General features: G+C 37.9%; 1 protein-coding gene across 1 annotated transcript in view; it reads left to right on the forward strand.

Moving 5' to 3' along the window:
* The window catches only part of Fto (FTO alpha-ketoglutarate dependent dioxygenase), a 388,710-nt gene that overhangs the window by 177,092 nt on the left and 191,779 nt on the right, over positions 1–19,839 (forward strand). Inside the window, exon 7 of the mRNA XM_042689921.1 lies at positions 4,636–4,755. Within this exon, the coding sequence (XP_042545855.1) occupies positions 4,636–4,755 (120 nt within the window). The remainder of the gene's footprint in view (positions 1–4,635; positions 4,756–19,839) is intronic.

Genomic DNA, 19,839 nt, shown 5'->3' on the forward strand with positions numbered 1-19,839 from the left:
TTAGGTTTTATTTAACTTAAAGATGGTCAGAAAAGATTTATACCTATTTGCAATCAGAATCTTTGTGTTATCGAATCAGTGGTTTTCCTTCTTAAAAATAATGAAATGTGGCATTAGTGTCTTGTAGTAAATTTTTGTAGGAAGAAGAGAATGTGTGTTGGAATTTTCCAATCAAATGTACATCTTACAGCTTCTGTGAAAAGGTCTGCACAAGGTATCTCTGTAGACAGGGCCTGAACATCCATCTCTGTTTAGTTCCTTTCTTAGTGAAATAAGTTGTTACAACATAACATTAACTCTTAGGAGCATGTTTACATATCTCATGAGGGAAAGGTGTGGTTGACCTGGCACCAACTAAAGAGCCTATGTGAATATGGTAGAGAAAAGCAGGTGATACTCGTTCCTTTGTGGGAATGATGGAGACGGTTTACAGCTGTATGGTGTTAGAGTACCTTAGAAGTATGATTTCTTGATGTTTGTGTTTGGCTTTCTATTGCCTAAGTACTCAGCAGTTGAAGTTCAGGCAAGTGATGGAGTGATGGGTCTTCTTTTCTCCCCTTAAATCACTCTCTTGGTATTTCTGGGAGAAAACCTCTTCTTGACATTATCTTTTCTGTCTATGCCATGGAAAGGCAGGTTCAGACAAGAGGCTTCCAGAGATGGTTTTCTGGCTCATGGCTATGAATCTAAAACTACCTTTTTCTTCTTCATGATGCTGCAGGGTCCCTGGGCCATTTGTATGCCCTTTTGATGCTTGTGGGCTTTAAGGGCTTTAATTTCCTCTGTATTGAAATTGCCCAAGTGATAATAATCATTAATTTCGTTAACTGCAGGCTGGAAATCAGGGAATCTGCTTTGCAGGCATAACTTTGAGAGAACGCTCCCATATTGTCTCTTATTCTTGTCTTCAGGGACCTGTATCACATCACCCATGGAACTTTCCTTGGCCCCCATACTACATTTGGCCTCCTGACAGCTTGTCTCTTCTTTCTGCTCTGTTGGCTGTAGGCCTCCTTGGGGGGACTCTGTTCTGGAGAAGGGATAGACACCCAGCCCCTGTCATGGGTAGAACTTTTTCAGTCCGTCAGTAAGGTAGGCTTTGATTTGTTTTTTAGTCTTGAAGTAATAAGGCTTCTGTTGTTTTCTGATTCCTGACTCTCTGGTTTTTGGCCAAGCCCTCCCTGAAGCTTTTCTATCCCTAGAGTTTAGGGAAAGAAGCAATGTTTTTTTAAACCTCAAATTCTGAATCAATCAGCTGGAAATATTTTTTGCTTCTCTACTTATTTTTCAGAAAAGAACCAACTATATTTTTGTCAGCAGAGTAGCTGGTAAGGGTGATATTTGATTAGAATCCTGTAATTTTTTTTTTAACCCACCACAATGAAGTGAAAAAAGAAGGTGGTAGCTGGGCACCAGTGGCTCACGCCTGTAATACTAGCTACTCAGGCGGCTGAGATCTGAGGATCGTGGTTCAAAGCCAGCCCGGGCAGGAAAGTTCGTGAAACTCTTATCTCCAATAAACCACCAGAAAACCGGATGTGGCGCTGTAGCTTAAGTGGTAGAGTGCTTGGCTTGAGCTGAGGAGCTGAGGGACAGTGCCCAGGCCCAGAGTTCAAGCCCTATGACCGACCAAAAAAAAAAGAAGGTGGTAGAGTTAAATAGAATGTATGCCAAAGAATCTTATGTCTACTGAGACTGTATCTTGTGGGCTGTACATTAACCCTTGAGTAAAGCTCTGTTGGATTAGTTCTCAATGTTGAACTTTTCTGAGCAATGTTAATGGGAAGGGGAGAATGTGAATTGATACAGATATTAAAACTTTTGTCTCAGAAAATCTCTTAAGATTGTGAGATACTGTGGATAGTAAATTCTGGAGCTGTGATTTATTTAGTTTGTATTTTTGCATCTAGCAAGCTTGTTATTCAGTAGACATTTCACTATAGCCCATTTAATCCATATTACAACCCTATGTGGTTATATAATTATCACTATGTTACATATGATATAGCTGTTCTATAGTGGGATAGTTTGAAACTGACTCCAGAACTCTTATTCTTTTCTTTTTTCCATTTTCTGTGGTTCTGGGATTGAACCTAGGGCTTTATGCATGCTATGAAAATACTCTTCCACTTGAGCTATGCCCCCAGCACTTTTGTTTTGCAGTTTTGTTGTTGAGGTAGGTTTTTACCTTGAACAATCCACACAGTCTTACTAACTCTGCCTCTTGAGAGGCTGAGATTATGGGCATGCATCATTACACCTTGATCAGAACCCTTATTCTTAACCATGATGCTATCCACCTCAAGGGTTGGGTATTCGAGGTGGAAGATGAAGACTTTTATCTATTAAAATGGACAGGATTCTCAGTCTTTGATCTCTTGTTCCATGGTAGATTCCCCCAGTATGTTTTTCTTTTTTCTGAGTGTTAAATCACTAAACTCTGCTGAAATCTACAGGATGAACTCATTGCATATGATTATCAATTTTATTTCCTGGGATAACTTGGTTTCTAAGGCTCATGCATTTTGTCCTCTCAATGAATGTAATCAGCATAGAAGTTGGAAAGCCTTAGGAAACCTTTTTATTTCAACCTTGTGTTGGGCTTGATGTTTTGTTTTGTTTGTTTTTTTTTTGGACAGGCTGTTCTAATAGTATGACAATATTTCATTTAAAAAGTACTCATTTTTTTCTTGTAACATATGTGATTAAACTTGTATCTTCCCCAAAGTTGAACTATGTCTGCATCCGTTCTTTCAAAACTACTCAAGTTTACGGCTGTTAACTACTGTCTTTTAGCACCCAGATAAGGTTTAGCAACTGTTGTCTTAATATTGTCTACATTCCTTTTTTGTTTTGTTTAAACAGCTTTAACTGAAATCAGTGTTACATATCAAACATTTAGTTAATTCAAACTAAAACCTTTTCATACAACTTGATGTTCTCTGGTTTCTGGTTTCAGCCATTTTCACCATTGTTCAATCTTCACAAGTTGCTTTTGTTTGCCCCATGAAAGTTCAATGTGGGTAAACAAACAAGAAAATTCTTTGTGGTGTAGCAGGTGGCAATTATAATAGCGCAGCATCTATATATGGAACACGATAACCTTAGCAAAGCCAGACAGCCCAGCATGAAGCTGCGATTGCTGTACATTTTTTGAGGACAAAAGTAAACAGAATTTTTAGGATAAATGGTATTATTCTTTGATTGTATAATTTGATTTTTTAAGCTAAAAAGGAATGACAGAAAACTTGGGAAATGCATAGGAAACAATTTCTTAAGCTTTTGAGAAATTTCTTTATTTTCTTTTTTGGGGGAGAGGAGGGTCTGGTCGTGGGCCTGAACTCTGAGCCTGGGCACTGCCCCTCAGCTCTTCAGCTCAAGGCTAGAGCTCTACCACTTGAGCCACAGCGCTACTTCCGGCTTTTTTTTTTTTTTTTGCTTATGGGTGCTGAGGAATCGAACCCAGGGCCTCAAGCATGCAAGGCAAGCGCTTTACCACTGAGCCACCTTCCCAGCCCCTCTTTAATTAATTTCTTAAGCCTGTTATCTACTGGATTTATTCCAGTTGTAAGGGTCAGAAAACAACCTGAATTGACTTAAGTAAAAAAAGGCTTCAGGAATAGCTTGATTGGAGACTAGCTGAAATCCCCAAAACTTGCTTTTTTGTCTTTTCATCTTAGAGTCATCTCCTCTTGTGTTGACTCCATTCTTCTCATTTGATGGCAAAATGACTACAGAGTCTTCTTCCTGTATCTTTCAATAGTCTTGTGACCTGGTCTGATTAAACATATACCTACCTTCTTCCTCCAACCCACTTTTGTCACTAGAAAAATAGGATGGACTGATTGGCTTAGACATGGGTAGTCAGTTCTACACCAGTATTGGAGCTCTAGCCCTAGCTCTGCCTAGAACACTGAGTCTCAGTGAGTGATGATAGGTTACCAAGTGCATAGTAAGACTTTGATAGAGTATAGAAGGAGGAAGTCTAAGGTAACAGTGCAAGCTTAGAATAGTAGACTCATAGGAAGAGACTTGAATCATTGTTATCTTTGTTACTTTGTTACTCCACAGCTGTTGCCATTGGCCCTTATTAAGTTGATGGGCAGTTTGAATACCTCCATAGGTCAAAGGCATGTCTTCATAATTAAGTTTATGTTGTTTGGTTCTATGGACCAAATTGACTATCATTTCCTTCTAGCTCATAGATAAATTATTTAAGTCTAAGAAATTTGGGATTGATACTTCTAATATGTATCTACCTCTTGCTTTTTATACTACCCTTTAATGAAGGTGTTTAATAAAGATTTCCATCATACCCAGCACAGGCTGATTATACTTAGGACCTCAGTGTTTATTGCTGACTAACACAGTTTCTTCATATCTGACTTGAAAACCCATCCCAGCTTGAGCTGGGTTGCCTTCCTAAAAGAACCTCAGCTTTCAGAATTCTCTATTCTTGGCAGAAATGCTCTGGAGATGCCAAGTTATATCAGGAAGTGGGAAGGCCCAGCTTTTCTCACCTTTCCTCACCCCATGCCTATTAAGTTACCAGAGGAGAACTGAGTGAGAAGACATTGTCCTTACTTGTCCTTCCCAAGGACATTCTAACCACCACCTCCTCATTCTGGCCCACAGGTCGAGTTTGAGTGGCTGAGACAGTTTTGGTTTCAGGGCAATCGATACAGAAAGTGCACTGATTGGTGGTGTGAACCCATGGAGCAGCTGGAGGGGCTGTGGAAGAAGATGGAAGGTGTGGTAAGTACATGAGGTCTGGCATTGTACTTTCTGGGATGCTTTTCTGTAGAAAGCTCAGCTGCCTCATTTTCACAGGCAAATACATGTATCTAATTATTTCAGATTATTTATTGCATTTGATTATTTGGAAAGGTAGTGAGAACATCAAACATTTCATCTGTACAACCTCCGCTTTGTTCAAATAAACATATTTGAGTAGTTTTACACAGTAAGCACATTGCTATATTGATGCTGGGCATGGTGGTGAAGATAGTGCAACAGTACTATCTATTTTATTTGCATTAAAAAATATAACAGCTGCCATCCTAACGGCAGTTCTTGTATCAGTCCAACTCTCAGAACTATAAAAACAAGATCAGAAGGGAGAAAAAAGATGAAGAAAAGGTGGTAAAGTAGCTCAAGTGGTAGAACACTTGTCTAGCAAGCATGAGGCCTTGAGTTCAATCCCTAATACTACCAACAACACCAACAACACCAACAAAAAAAGAAGGAAGTATCTTATGATCAGAGCAAGGAACCCAAGGCAAATAGTAGGAAATACAGCTTAAAACAAATGAAAGTAACTTAATTATGCTTTAATATAAAGCATAGTAGGAGCAACCACATGATACTTGTAGAGTACCAGATACTAATCCACCTTTTCTTTGTGACTTGACAACCTACTAAAGTAGGTATGGTTTTCTCCCACTTTAATGAAGGAGAAACTCAAAGCCCAAAGTGCTTATGTAACTTTCCCAAGGTCACCCTGGTGATTTGGGTGAGGGGTGGTTGGGGGTGGTAAGCTGGGATTTGAACTCAAAGGTTCTGGCTCTGAGGTCCTGGCCCTTCACGGCCTCACTGTTCTGTCTCCAAACAGTTGAATTTGGAATGTAGTGGGAAGGTGATAAAAGCTTGCTAAACTCTGGAGAGAGGGCTACCTCACAGAATTTGAAATGTGTTGGGAAAAGTGAACGAAGATCTGCAGATGTGGGCGCTATTGTTGATCCCGACTTGATTTTTAAAAACTGCTTAGTGAGGAATGATTGACATACAGAAAGCTGCACTTGTCTTAATATGTACAACTTAGTGAATCTGTAGGTAAATATTTGGCCCTGAAACTACCATCATATTACATGTTAAATCCTATCATTTCCAAAAGTTCCTGCCATCTGTTACATTATTATTATTATTACACTTCACAGATATTCTACCCTTATTCTGTCTATCATTTATGGCAGTAGTGGGGTTTGAACTGGGCCCTGTGATTGCTATGCAGGTACTTTACTAATTGAGCAATACCTCAATCCCCTTAAATCCCTATTTAAAAGAATGAAAATATCACATCACAACCCTGAAGGTACCAGCTTAAAAGTCTAGGGGAGAATGTAGAAGTTCCTACTTTTTATCTGTCTACTCACATTTCTAAACCATATCTTTTCATGGATCTGTGTCTAGGGAAAGAATGTTAGAATCCTTCTGTTTATATATAAGTATCACAAAAAATTATTTCTCCAAAGGCTGTACTAACTAAGCATTGTAAAAATGAGTTGGAAGTAATGTAGAATCCTTGTCTATATCTCTGTTTTTGGTTGTTTTTTTTTTTTTTGTTGTTGTTGTTTGTTTGTTTTTGTCGGTTGTGGGGCTTGAACTTTGGGCCTGAGCACTGTCCCTCAGCAATTCAGCTCAAGGCTAGCACTCTACCACAGCACCACTTTGGATTTTCTGGTGGTTTATTTGAGATGAGTCTTACAGACTTTTCTGCCGGGGCTGGCTTTGAATCATGATCCTCAGATCTCAGCCTCCTGAGTAGCAAGGATTATAGGCATGAGCCACTGGTGCCTAGCTATATCTCCATTTTTAGTTCTATTAATTAACTAAGCTTGTGTGGAATATTACTTAATTTTCATGTAATATGTGCAGCTTCAGTTAAGGGAAAAGTAATTTTTAATTTTTATTACCCCTAATGTGAAATTCTAATTTTGTCTATTTACATAAGAATTTAGAATCTCTCTGTTTTCTGGCTGAGTGTGATAAATTACACTTGTAATACCAGCTATTCTCAAGGCAGAGACTGAAAGAATATTGTTTGAGACCTGCCTAGTCAAAAAGTTAAGGAGACTACATCACAGCAAATAAGCTGGTCATGGTAATATATATTTGTAATACTAGATAAATAGGGATCACACGTAGGAGGATCATGGTTCAGGGTTGGCCAACGGGAAAAAAATCCAAAAATATGGGTAAAATGAAAAGACAAGGGTGGGGGGCATGGTTTAAGCAATAGAGTGCTTGCTAAGCATGCACAAGGCCGTGTTCAAACCACAGTACCAATAGAAAGAAAAAAGAAATTACTTTTCATGCTTAACACTAATATTAAGGCATCTGATACACTTTGAAATTGTAATTTGACAAAGTTGTAAATTATGAAAGCAAGAAAGGAACATATTCATTTTGTAAGACCCAGAAAAATCAAGTATTTTTAAAATTATTTATTTTTTTAAAATTATTTTTAAGTAAAATCTTTGGTATTGTGATTATGCCAATGATGTTCATTATAAGATGATTTAAAAGATATGCATTTGGTGGCAGTGGCACGCTTGAGAAAAATATCTGCTATTTATTTTATGGCTGTCATATAAAAAATGTTAAGAGGAATAGCAGTCCTGGGACTTTTCCAGAGCTAGTTTCCTTCCCGTGGCATGGCATTCCTAAGTGTACTGCAGGAAATCAATGGCCCATTGTCTCTGCATGCTGTAGGGCCATCATTATCAGCAAAGCAAAGGTTTGGGCTGAGATAAAAGCAGTTGGTTTTTGTAAATTAAATGTGAGCACTGCCTCAAGCCTTTGAAGAGGAGTTTTAACAAATTCATAATAATTTATTTTCTGCTATTGGAAGAGACAGAAGAGCATGATCTTTGGAAAACTCCACGGCTCTGTGGCTTTCATTGCTGTGCCATCTGGTATTTGTGTACAGGGTGAAATTGCCATTGGCTGGTGAGGCTCTTCCTCTCCGTCCACCTCCTATTTTTTTTATTTGTAAGCAGTAGGGGGCAATGTTGAGCTGCTAGTTTGAGGCCCCAAGATACTAGGCTTTCAGGAAAATGCATACAAATGTACCTTTAACTGTCAAGAATTATCCCTGTTGCTTCAATTTAGCTGTAATCTCCAAGATTCCATAACTCAGGAAATCAGTTGTGGGTTAACAAATTCAACAGCAATTTAACAAAAAGTGCAGTGTTTGCTGCACATTTGGATTCTATGGAACTAGACTAATCTAAAGCATTGCTGAAAGTACTAACTTTGTTTCCTGTTAATATATTATTCAAAATCATTATCATCATATACAAATGACTCTTTGTTATCTTTTTGCTTTTCTGGATTGTAAAATCACGTGTGTATATTGTGGAATGATTCCTGTAATCAATGTATTTTTGTCTGTTCTGCAATATAGCATCACTCTCTTGGTGAGAAAATAAAAGAAGAAAACCTCAGGCAATCTGTGCATTTCTTTTTCCCTTTTGCTTAGAAGTAAAGCAACCTTTGACAGCCCTTGTACCAGGGAAGAGACTTATGTTGTAATTTCTCTCTGTCTCTGCCTTTTTTTTTTTTTTTCTTTTTAACTCATGGTTGGTAGGAACAGTCTCAGAAAGGATATAGAATGGAAAATGAGCTTTGAACTACCTTTTCTTCCATTAATGGTAATTGCTTCACGTGTCATAACCAGTCACATATTTCAAAAAGTTTAGTCAGCTGTTTCAAAAACTCCCCTGGCCTCTACTGCCCATTCCATGTCCCAGCAAGCACATTTTTATCACACTGTTTATTCTTGCCATTTCTCTCCCGGAGGATAGTTTCAATCTATGCAGGCTCTTGTGATGTAAATGCTAAGCCTTATATTTGAATGGCATCCTGATAAAATACCACATTTCCCCTGCATATTAGTTCATGAATTTATGAGCCATGAAGCCCAAAGCAATGTAGCCCCCTTTCTTATAACTCAGGAATTTAGGCCAGCCTTCCCTTTCCTCTTTGCTCATCCACTCATGAAATATTATAACCATATAAATATATGTATTTGTATTTTATTTTATTTTTGAATCAATTCACTGCCTCCCATCCAAGATTATTGTATTATGAGGAGACTCTTCAGGATAAGAGAGAGTTACCATTTGAAAGAAACTGCCTAAGCTTTGCTTTCTGGGTAAAGAGAGACTATGAAAAGCTGAAGTCTCCTGTGAGGTAAGGAAGTCTTGCTGTGGCCAGAGATTCAATGGATAGGCCATTTGTCTCTCAGGGTCTGCTATCGCTCTTTGCAAAACTGACATTTATTTTACCTATAAAAATGTTTTAACACTATCAAATTCACAGTGATTCTGAAAAGAATGCTAGGTGTGAAATCCTCTAAATTGATGACATTTATTCATTTCCTGTTGACCTTAAAAAATCTATTTGGTTCAATCCAATGGAAATATTCTAATATTATTTCCAGAGTAAACATTTTCCAAACTAGTAATGATTTATATATTGGAAAGAAATTTCTTCATGCATTGTGTTTGTTGCTTTACCTTTTTCAAGAGAAAGTAGATCCTTAGTGTGTTGAGGTTTGTTTCCTGTCACGACAGTTCCCTGCACTGGCATAGCAGTGCATTTATATGGCAGTTGGCCTTAATAACCCTTATTGACTTGAGTGGGTAGGAGCCAAGACTGGATTATTTTAATGTATCCGTTTTGAAACAGTGTAAAACACAACATATAATTATGTTAGGTAAGCTATAGGCTACACTTAATTCTACCCATTTGTGTTAAAATTTGGCACAGGAGAGCAGGGAGATGTGGAAAATGAGTAGGTGTTGTATTTAGTAATGTAACCAGCTTCTTGTTAAAGTTTTAAGAGAAAAGTCTACTTAAGAATGTAAAAGTTGTCCCTGACAAGTTATTTATAATAGTTCTAATTTCTAGATGAGTCATCCTCTTTCCATGTCATTGGGCCAGTGTAAATCATCCAGGAAGCTCCTGCTAAGAATCTGCCCATGGCTGGTGTGGACAGGCCCTGTGGTGTGGGCTATTCAGTCCTAGGAACTGTTTGAGATGAGAGCAGTTTGTTTGGTTTTGGAGAGACTAGTGAAGCTATCATCACACTGCTGTAGATTAAATTTGTTCTAAATGGAAACAGGAGCAAGGGTACTTCTCCATATACTGAAACACATACTGAGTATGCTGGTGTTCATTATTGTAAGTTCCACTAGCTAAATTCATTTTAAATTCCTTTCTAGATTAAAGAATTGGAGGACTATAAGGAATAAAGTGATGAAATATATATGGTAAATCTTTTGGTTAATTTTAATGGTGACATTGCCTCCTTACAATATGTATATATATGATATGTATATTTCTCATCCACATTAATGTTTATTTATGTACTAATTTACATGTAATGCTAACTCATTTTTCAGGGTTAGCATTTCTAATCTGGGAGCAGTGTATATTATGGTAATTTAGGATCTGGTGTGGAGTGCCTGCTGGTGGGTTTAAAGTAAGATTTAAGTCACCCTCCTTTTTTAACCAGGATAATACTGAGTAGCTCAATATATACACAAATTAGAGGTAAGTTGGACAGTTATAAGCATCCAGTGATTCAAATTCTGGACCATTATGTTTGGGCTTGGAAATTTAGAAAAAAGAAAAGGCCACATTTAGCCATAATAGTATAGTGTCTGTGACCCATACTTTTGGTTATCCTAAACATATTCACAGAAGGTTGTTTATTGCTCATCTCCCCCTGTCCACTCGGTCCCTCCAGTTCCCCACAGCTGTATTGTCCTATTAAACAATTTTGCATGTGATTCAATAAACTTCTAGCAAGTTTTGGTTTCTTCTTTGATTGCCTTTTGTATTTCTCTCATATTTTTCTATCTTCCTCCCCCACCTCCCATAGTGGCTGTAGATTTAGTAAGGGCTTTTTTTTTTTTTTTTTCCCAAGCATCCTGTCTTTTTAGGGGGAAAAAATTTACAATTCTAAGAGAATTCAGGCTTAAGCCTAAAAACAGAATGTGCATTGGAAGCACAAAGGATTGTGTTTATGATTCTCTTTGAAGCGTTTTTGCAACTGGATAAGGAAAATTTTAGAAACCCTCTGATAGTGTTCAGGGTAAATACTTAAACCCCTTTAGAGAATTTCACACACAGATACTGTGCCGCAGAAAAAAGGGATACTTATGTTTCTCAAAGCTGCTACAGCCTACAGCTTTGTACTTAAAGACAGAGGTGTTGAATAGAATTCTACTGAGGATACATCCAGTGACAATATCTCCAGGAACATCAGAGCAAACAGTGGGTAGGACTTTCTGTTTTAACCCTTCCATGAGCTGTATGAGGTGGGCTTCCTTGGTATCCAGTGCTTACAAGTGCCTGGTACAACCCAGGAATGTTAAAAGACTGGAGCTGCCCCCTCGGTTATGCACACAAAAGAAATAAGACTAGAAAGGCTGAAGATGGTGAGACATAGTGACAGGAGTGAGGAAATTTCAAGTGAAAGCCTTGCCATCTCTCTTAACTCCTTCTAGTGTGTGGAGAGAAAAACTGGACTAAGTAACTAAACTTGATATTTTAGATGCCATATCATGGAATTTGGCTAAATTCTGTTAGGTTTCATTATAACACACACACACACACACACACACACACACACACACACACACACACTACACATTCTATATGTTAAAAATATAGATGATTCTGTAAATGTTTTAAAATCATGTGGAATTTAATCAGCAGGCCTACATTTTTTAAAGGGATGCAAGATTTCCTGAGGATGCTGTTTCCATTGTGTGAAGTGTTATCCAGACGTTGGGCTCTTTTTTGAAGTTGGTTAGTGAGTGATCACTAAAACTGTTACCTTCTGAAGATTATCATAATGATGATATCATGAGAAAGTTTATGAAAAGAAAATGCACATGTGAAACATCGCCAATAATAATGGTAGGAGGTGGTGGGAACAGTCCACAACCTAGGAAGCCTTTCTTAGAGGTGGTTTGACTGAGTCTCCCTTACAGACAGTTTCACCCCGCTTTTTTTCATATCCCTACCTCTAAAGCTGGGGTCTGTCTAGGAGTTAAAGGGACTCATAACTCATCTAATGTTTCTATCCACTATGGGTTAAATACTTGGGAAGGTAGGGTTGGGAATCTTTCCATATTTTGCAAAAAATGTCCCAGTAGAGAAATGTATTCCATGTGCCAAAAACTGACTTAGCAGAGAGCTGAGAATGCATTACAATGCCTTTTCCACACATTAAGAGTAACATAACCATCGTCCTGTCCTCTCCCTGCCAACGTTTGAAAATTAATGATCCTTTATTTTTAATCAAAGGAAACTGTTTGTTTTTCTGTAGTCCTGAAATGATCTCTGTAATCACTTGTAGATGATATTTGTAATTCTGTCTTTACCTAACAAGTAAATTATGATTGACTTCTTTGCATTTTCTGTACATGATCTCAGCCCATCTGGAACCACCTGTGACAGTCTCACTTGTAAATTTTCCTTGGTGTGTATAAGTCTCAAATAGATAATCTGCTGCTTGTTTTTGACTGATTGACAAAATTAGCCTTCAGTAAATATCTGGTATATTAGGGCAGTATTTAAAATTACATATATTAGTTTTAGACACATCTGCTTTGGCTATGAAGACTTGGAGCTGATGGTAGCTTTGTCCTGTTACATAAATAATAACTTAAATGAAAAAAATTGCAATACCTAGAATTATACATCATATGGTCTTTAACAGATGTTGGGGGATTAAGAGCTTTTATATTTTAGTTAATGACATAACTTCATTTCATTAGCACTGAGTTTTTTAAAGGATGGAGTGGTGGGATATGCCAATGCCTATAATAACTTAACATTTTTGGTACCAAAGTCTCATATCCCACAGCACTTGAATATTAGATGGGAAAGATGAATCATATTCAGTTACTCAGTAATAAACTAACTAAAAATTAACCTATTCCAAGCCAAACATTTGATTTCTGTAATCCCCCGGTCTTTCCAGTGTCTCACTGCCATTCAATAATTTGAACTATCCAATTGCCTAGCCTACGACTTCACAATCTGATAATGACTTGACCCGTCTTCATCACCTTCTATGCTAGCACCATTGCTGTTCATAGAAACAGCATCAATCAGCCTTCTAGCTTTGGTTATTCTACATTCACTATGGTTAGATGGTTCCTGTAAAATACAAGTGAGCTCATTTTATACCTCAGGTCCAAAGCTACCATCATGTTGAGAAATTCAGCCTACCTGTGATGGCATAATACATGTAGATCCGTGCTAACCTTCCCTCTCATTCCCACCTCATCTTACTCTCTGCTCTGTGTATGCTTAGTACACTTCTGCCAGAGACTTTCCATGTCCTTTTACCTCTGTCTGGAATATGTTTCCCTCTCTTATTTGCTTGGCTCATCTCTCACTCTTTCCCCTTCCTGAGATAGTTTCTCTTAGGAAGAACACTCCGATAGTGAGATTATATTGCCTTGTTCTATATTACTTCATACCATTCTCAGCACAGGCCACTAGAAGTCATGCCTACTTCAGTCATGATTTCAGCAGTAGTTGGTACACAGCTGGTACTCAGCACACATGTGCTACAATAAGCATTTGATGGGAGGTCATTTTTCTAGTCTTTTGTATCCACACTGGTCATCATGGCCTTTAATAAGCTCTTTTGAACTCTGTGTTTTCCTAAAACAATACCTCCTGCTTAGCAGGAATATTTTTGGATTAGTTCTATTTTAAAACAAACAGTCCTTACATCAATACCTCAAAACATTTTTAACTTTAAAAAAATATCCAGGGCACAGAGGCATGTCCTGTTTTATGCCTTTAGCATTTCTGGCTAAGTAGATTGAGTAATCACTGGCAAACAACTTATATAAATCTGGGAAATCTTTTTTTTTTTAAAATGACAGAATTAAGTAGGTTATTTGTTTCCCAGAGTAGCAGTGTTGCTAAAACCAGAATCATAGTGTTCTGGATCATTTGTTGGTATTGTTTATATTTCAGATTTCTCTACTTTTAAAAAACATGCTAGAGTAAAGTGATCTCAAATATAAATGACTTTCCTGCAAAGTTGAACTTTGTTGCTGTTAATTTTCAGAATATAGAGATAGCAATATACACTGGACAGGCTTTGGGCACAGAAATAGGGAAATCCCTCAGGAGTAAACTGACTTTGGCTAGACAAGCTGAAAACTGATTAAAATATTTATCATCCTTTGGGTATGCAATAGCTTTTGATGATGGAAGGCCTATTAATATTCATCTTTGCTGCTTGTCTACACTTCAGACAGATCCCAGGAAAGGATGTTCAAATGACCAGTTTTCTTTCCTCACCAGGAGTCCTTGAGCCCCAATACAGCTTGGAACCAAGAACTGCCTTGTGATGTGCTTCAGCTTTTCCTCTGGGGAATAGGGATGGGGAATACAAACCAGGAGAGACCTTTGCACTGGAAAGCTTTAAAGGATTACTGCTTTCTTGCAGAAAGTCTTTTGCTAGAACAAAGGAAAAAGTTGGGCCATAATTTCATAAGCACCAGAACTACTGTTGCTGTCTGAGTACAGGAAGGAGACTTAGCTCCTTAGATTAAGTTTGGGAATTGGAGCCTTCTAAAGGATTTTGATGTGAATGTCAATAGGAACTGCTACTCCTCATCCCTGAACCAACCATTTTGTTGAGGAAGGAGTAGAAAAACCAGTTGTGTCTGTCCCTAATGTCCAGGTCTTCTGACCGGTTGTTTAGAATATTACATCTTTTTTTGAATCTTGACAGTGTCTGGCTGAAGATGATGTCATGTCCACAGAGCCAGGAAAAAGTAGCACAAGATCTTTTTAGTTTGTTTTATTCCTTGCAGGGGTGGAGAACCATTTTTCTGACAAGGGTCATTTGGATGTTTATAACATCATTTGTGGGCCATAGAAAATTATCAATATAGGCAGATAGCTGTAGGTAGCCTATAAGAAGCCTATAAGAAGCCTGACCCATCATGTACCAAATGACTTCTCAGGCATGCTAGAGGCCCCTCCCACCTCATGCAGTGGGAAAAAAGAACTTTATAGGTTGTAATTTATTATTTTAGCAGTGTTTTTTTCTGTCTAGATTGGGATAACCTTAATTATATATACATATATATGTGTGTGTGTATATATATATATATATATATATATATATAGGTTCAAACAGGTTTATTGGAGATAAGATCTGCTTGGGCTGGCTTTGAACCACGATTCTCAGATCTCATCATCCTCAGTAGCTAGGATTATAGGTGTGAGCTGCTGGTAGCTGGCTTCTTCTTTTTTCTTTGATATATTTCATTCTTTGCTATTGGAATTGTGGTTTGGAGGAAGTGACATCTTGCTTTGTGCAAGTGGCAGTCTTGAAGACACAGGACTTGCAAAAATGTATTTCAAAATACAGATATCTTGGTTCAGGATAGCAGGTATGGTAATGTCACTTCCACTGCCAAAATTGAGCAGTGTCTTTCCCACACTCATTGATTGATCTGAAAAACCTGGAAGTTAAATATAATATTTTCATTAAAAGGCCAGTGACATTAGCACCTTAGTTTTTAATCTTGTAAATCCGACTGTTTAGAATCTTCTCCATTTGCATATCAGTTTTTATGAAAAAGGGGGTAATCATTATATTTGAAATCTATTTTAATGTAGTGTTCTCTCTTCATCCTAGTCATTTACTCCTCATGTAGCTGCTCCACATCATGTAGATAAATGTGAAGTTATACAAAGAGCTGTGGTTTCCATCTCCCAGGTTGCTAAGACACAAGGCAGTAAGTAATTCACTGGAAGGAAAATCAAAGGAGAAAAGCGATTCTGACATAGGCCTTTGGGAATATAAAGGGTTTTGATAGATGGCAGTGGGTGGAGGATATTCAAAGATGGCAGGAGCTGAGATGCTATAGTGGGAAAATATAAGATGTGCTCACAGACTTGGTCAGACTGAATGGAGATTGGTCTGTGTGAGTCCAGTAGTGAGAGATAATATAAGGAGGAAGATTATCAAGGGCCTTTATTTCTAATACTTTTCTTTCCAAGGGACATTGCTCTTCCTGCCTAATGAATGCCTTGCTGTCACAATCATGAAAAGCAAACTGCTAAATAAAAATAAAATGAAAGCTAGTTGCAAATGTTCTTTTTGGGAAACAAGTCAAATTCCATTTTTTTTTCTCCAATTTCAAGACTTGTCTGCATCCTGAACACAACAAATAAGCAGTGCAACATCTTCTCGGTGGGGATTACAAGATAGCTTGTGCATTTTTTTCTACCAGGGTTCATTCATTTTTATCTCTCTCATAAATTGAATACCAGATTAATAATTTTGGATATTGTCCAGAGGCAGGTCTTTCCATATATAACCACTTCAATTATTTTTATTGTTTAGGTATAGAAATAAGATTTTCTATAAAATAAAATCTTCCTTCCTTCCTTCCTTCCTTCCTTCCTTCCTTCCTTCCTTCCTTCCTTCCTTCCTTCCTTCCTTCCTTCCTTCCTTCAAATAAAATCTTCTTTCTTTCTTTCTTTCCTTTCTTTCTTTCTTTCTTTCTTTCTTTCTTTCTTTCTCTTTCTTTCTTTCTTTCTTTCTTTCTTTCTTTCTTTCTTTCTTTCTTTCTTTCTTTCTTTCTTTCTTTCTTTCTTTCTTTCTTTCTTTCTTTCTTTCTTTCTTTCTTTCTTTCTTTCTTTCTTTCTTTCTTTCTTTCTTTCTTTCTTTCTTTCTTTCTTTCTTTCTTTCTTTCTTTCTTTCTTTCTTTCTGTCATGGGGCTTGAACTCTGGACCTGGGCACTGTCCCTGACCTCTTCAGCTAGTGTTCTACCACTTGAGCCACAGTGCCACTTCCAGTTTTCTGGTGGTTTATTGGAGATAAGATCTGCCTGGGCTGGCTTTGAACCACGATTCTCAGATCTCATCATCCTCAGTAGCTAGGATTATAGGTGTGAGCTGCTGGTAGCTGGCTTCTTCTTTTTTCTTTGATATATTTCATTCTTTGCTATTGGAATTGTGGTTTGGAAGAAGTGACATCTTGCTTTGTGCAAGTGGCAGTCTTGAAGACACAGGACTTGCAAAAATGTATTTCAAAATACAGATATCTTGGTTCAGGATAGCAGGTATGGTAATGTCACTTCCACTGCCAAAATTGAGCAGTGTCTTTCCCACACTCTCTCCCCATTCTTTGGCTAAGAGCTCAGATTCATGATTATACACTGTTAGCATGCCATTCACACCACCTAAAACACTGAGCAAATGTACGGAATGTGAATGGTCTCTCCACTTTTATATACAGACTTCTGCTAGACACTCATCCCCTCTACATGACACTTTAGTTTTCAGTGACTAGTTCCCGCCACCCCCCCACCCCCCCACCCCTGCTAGGCACAAGGTGTTAATTCTTGAGTTATTCCTAACTCCCTTTACTTTCTTCTTCAGATTTGGACTTCTGAAAGATTTCCTTTTCTTTTATTCTCTTTGGAATCTAAAGTCTTGGGGCTAATTCAGAGACCTTTTTCCCTTTTCTGTGGTAGTGAGATAGAGAAATGATATTATGGGCTACTGCTTTACTTTACTAGAGAGCCAAGTGACATTTACCCTGAGTGATGCTTCTTCCCTAGAGACCATGTGGGCTTCATGCTGTTAGAATGACTTCTTTACTCTCATATTTCCTGACAAACAGGTAACAGAGATATAGTCATATGTATTATTAATTTCTTCGAAGGCCTGGGACATTTGTTCTATGCTGGTGGTACCCAGATGCTGGGCTCTGACAAGCTCAGTTCTAACTGATATAGAATTCTATAATACCAGTGTTGGAAGGGACTCGAAAGACAATCATTCTGTCCTCCTCCTCTTTGGAAAACAAGAACTCAGAAGAGCATAGAAGAGCATGTCTAGAGGCATGAAGCCAACAATAGTGGATATGGAACCCAGATTTCTGGTCCCCACATCTTTGTTTTCAATTATTCTCAGAATCTCCCAGTGCTTATGCCTTTTCTCATATTTTCATTTGTGTGCTAGCACCGAAGTATGACAAAGAGAATATTTTCTTGAAGCTTTTTCCTCTATTCTGTGTTTGGGTCTGGCATATCCGGTCTGGTTTGCTCCAGGATGGATAGTTGGCTCACTCAGCATTCATTCCTCCCTTCTTCCCTGACAGCATCCTGACATTGCATTGTGGTGCAATGCAGGTGAGGTGCATTGTCTTAGTATGGATGTGGATGGGCTTGTGACCTGCCAGGTGAGTTCAGATAAGTTCTCTCAGGACTGTTGGCTTGCACTGATGCATAATTCAAAATTCAAACAATATAAAAATATTTACAGTGAAATTACCCTTTTCTCCACTTGCTCCCCCAGTCATCCATTTTGCTCCCTTAGAAGCTACTTGTATCCCCAGATTCCTTTTTTTTAATCATATAATTACTCCCATATTTGTATATTCTTTCAGTCACTGCATATGATTTCATAACTTATTTAACTGGTCTCTTACTTCCTTCAGTTTCTTTTACAGATAGTGTTGTAATGACTATCCTAGCATTTTTCACATTTGAGATTTATGATAATTCCTAGGAGTAGAATCATAGGATCAGAAGATATGTGGGAGGTGGGTGTGGTGGTACATGCCTGTATTTTCAGCTATTCGGGAGGTAGAGATGAGAGAATTGTAGTTTAAGACCAACTTGGGTAATAGGAGTTACCAGTATATATATATATATATATATATATATACACACACACACACACATACACACATATGTATATGTATATATGTGAATACACACACACACACACACATATAAATGAGCCTGCATGGTGGTACATAGCTGTAATTCCAGCTATACTAGAAGGTATACTAGAGGTAGGAGGATTGCACTATACTAGAGGTAAGAGGATTGCACTTTAAAAAAAAAAAAAGGCAAAAAGTGTGAGACCTTACTTGAAAAAGAAACTAAGGCAAAAAGGTCTGGAGTCATGACTGAACAGATAGAATGCTTGCCTAACAAACACAAAACCCTGAGTTCAGACTCCATATCCAAAAGAAAAAATAGTATGTATATTTTTAGTTACAAAAGAGATGGCCATGTGGCTCGTCATACAGTTTGTAGCAGAGCTTATATATGTGTTTGTGTGCCCCTGTGTTTATACATGCATATGTATATATAGCACACATGTTTCTATATTAGCATTTTCATGAAATAGTGCTTATTTTCCCACATATTCACCATTGCTTCTGTTATCACATTAAAAAAATTGTTTGGCAGATTTGATTGATGAAAAATGATGTATTAAGTGCATTTTTTCAGTCCTGCTTTGCAGATGAAGAAACTATGGCTCAGAGTTATTATAGGATTTTCTAGGTTACAAAAAGTAGTGGGTAACAGAGATGGGGTTGATAGAGTGACAAAGGCTGCTGCTTTCTTAGTAGCTATTATGATCTCAACCAAAGAGCTTAGTACATCCAAGGAATCTGGACAGATCCAGAGGTTCTAGCCGCAAATTCTAATGTATCCTTGACTGGTAAATGTGTGGAGGTTGTTCTTTCACTGTGAAATTGTGCACCATATCTACTGGGCCTGTCCAGGTTTTCCTTACATCTTGTAATGCTGCAGTGGGGTGGAATTGAGTACCATGAAGAATGTAGTTACTCCTTTACCATGGCATATTTGGGCTTTGTGCTCTGACTATTTTCATAGATGGAAAAGGAGCGGGGAAACATGGCACATTGCCTGATTTTTCTGTTTAAAGTTATGTTCCTGTTGGACTCTGTTCAGGTCTGAATTTTAGTTGTTGTGTTCAGATATGATGAGCTGCCTTGGACTCTTCTGTTTGCTGTCATTCTTTCTTCACAGGTCAGTCTTCATTAGAATTATTTAAACACTGATTCATTCTCTGTTCTGGGCCTTTTTCTGCTTGGCTGCAGAAGTGCTGATTTGAAACCTTTATGCTTCCCATATAGTTTCTAGGTAAACAATTCTTTTGAGAAGAGGTTTGGGGGCATTGAGATGATTGGAGAGCCATTAGCATTCTGTTTTCTACCAAAGGCAACT

Source organism: Dipodomys spectabilis, unplaced genomic scaffold, assembly GCF_019054845.1.
Source record: "Dipodomys spectabilis isolate Male_0828 unplaced genomic scaffold, ASM1905484v1 ptg000130l, whole genome shotgun sequence".
Lineage (NCBI taxonomy): Eukaryota > Metazoa > Chordata > Mammalia > Rodentia > Heteromyidae > Dipodomys > Dipodomys spectabilis.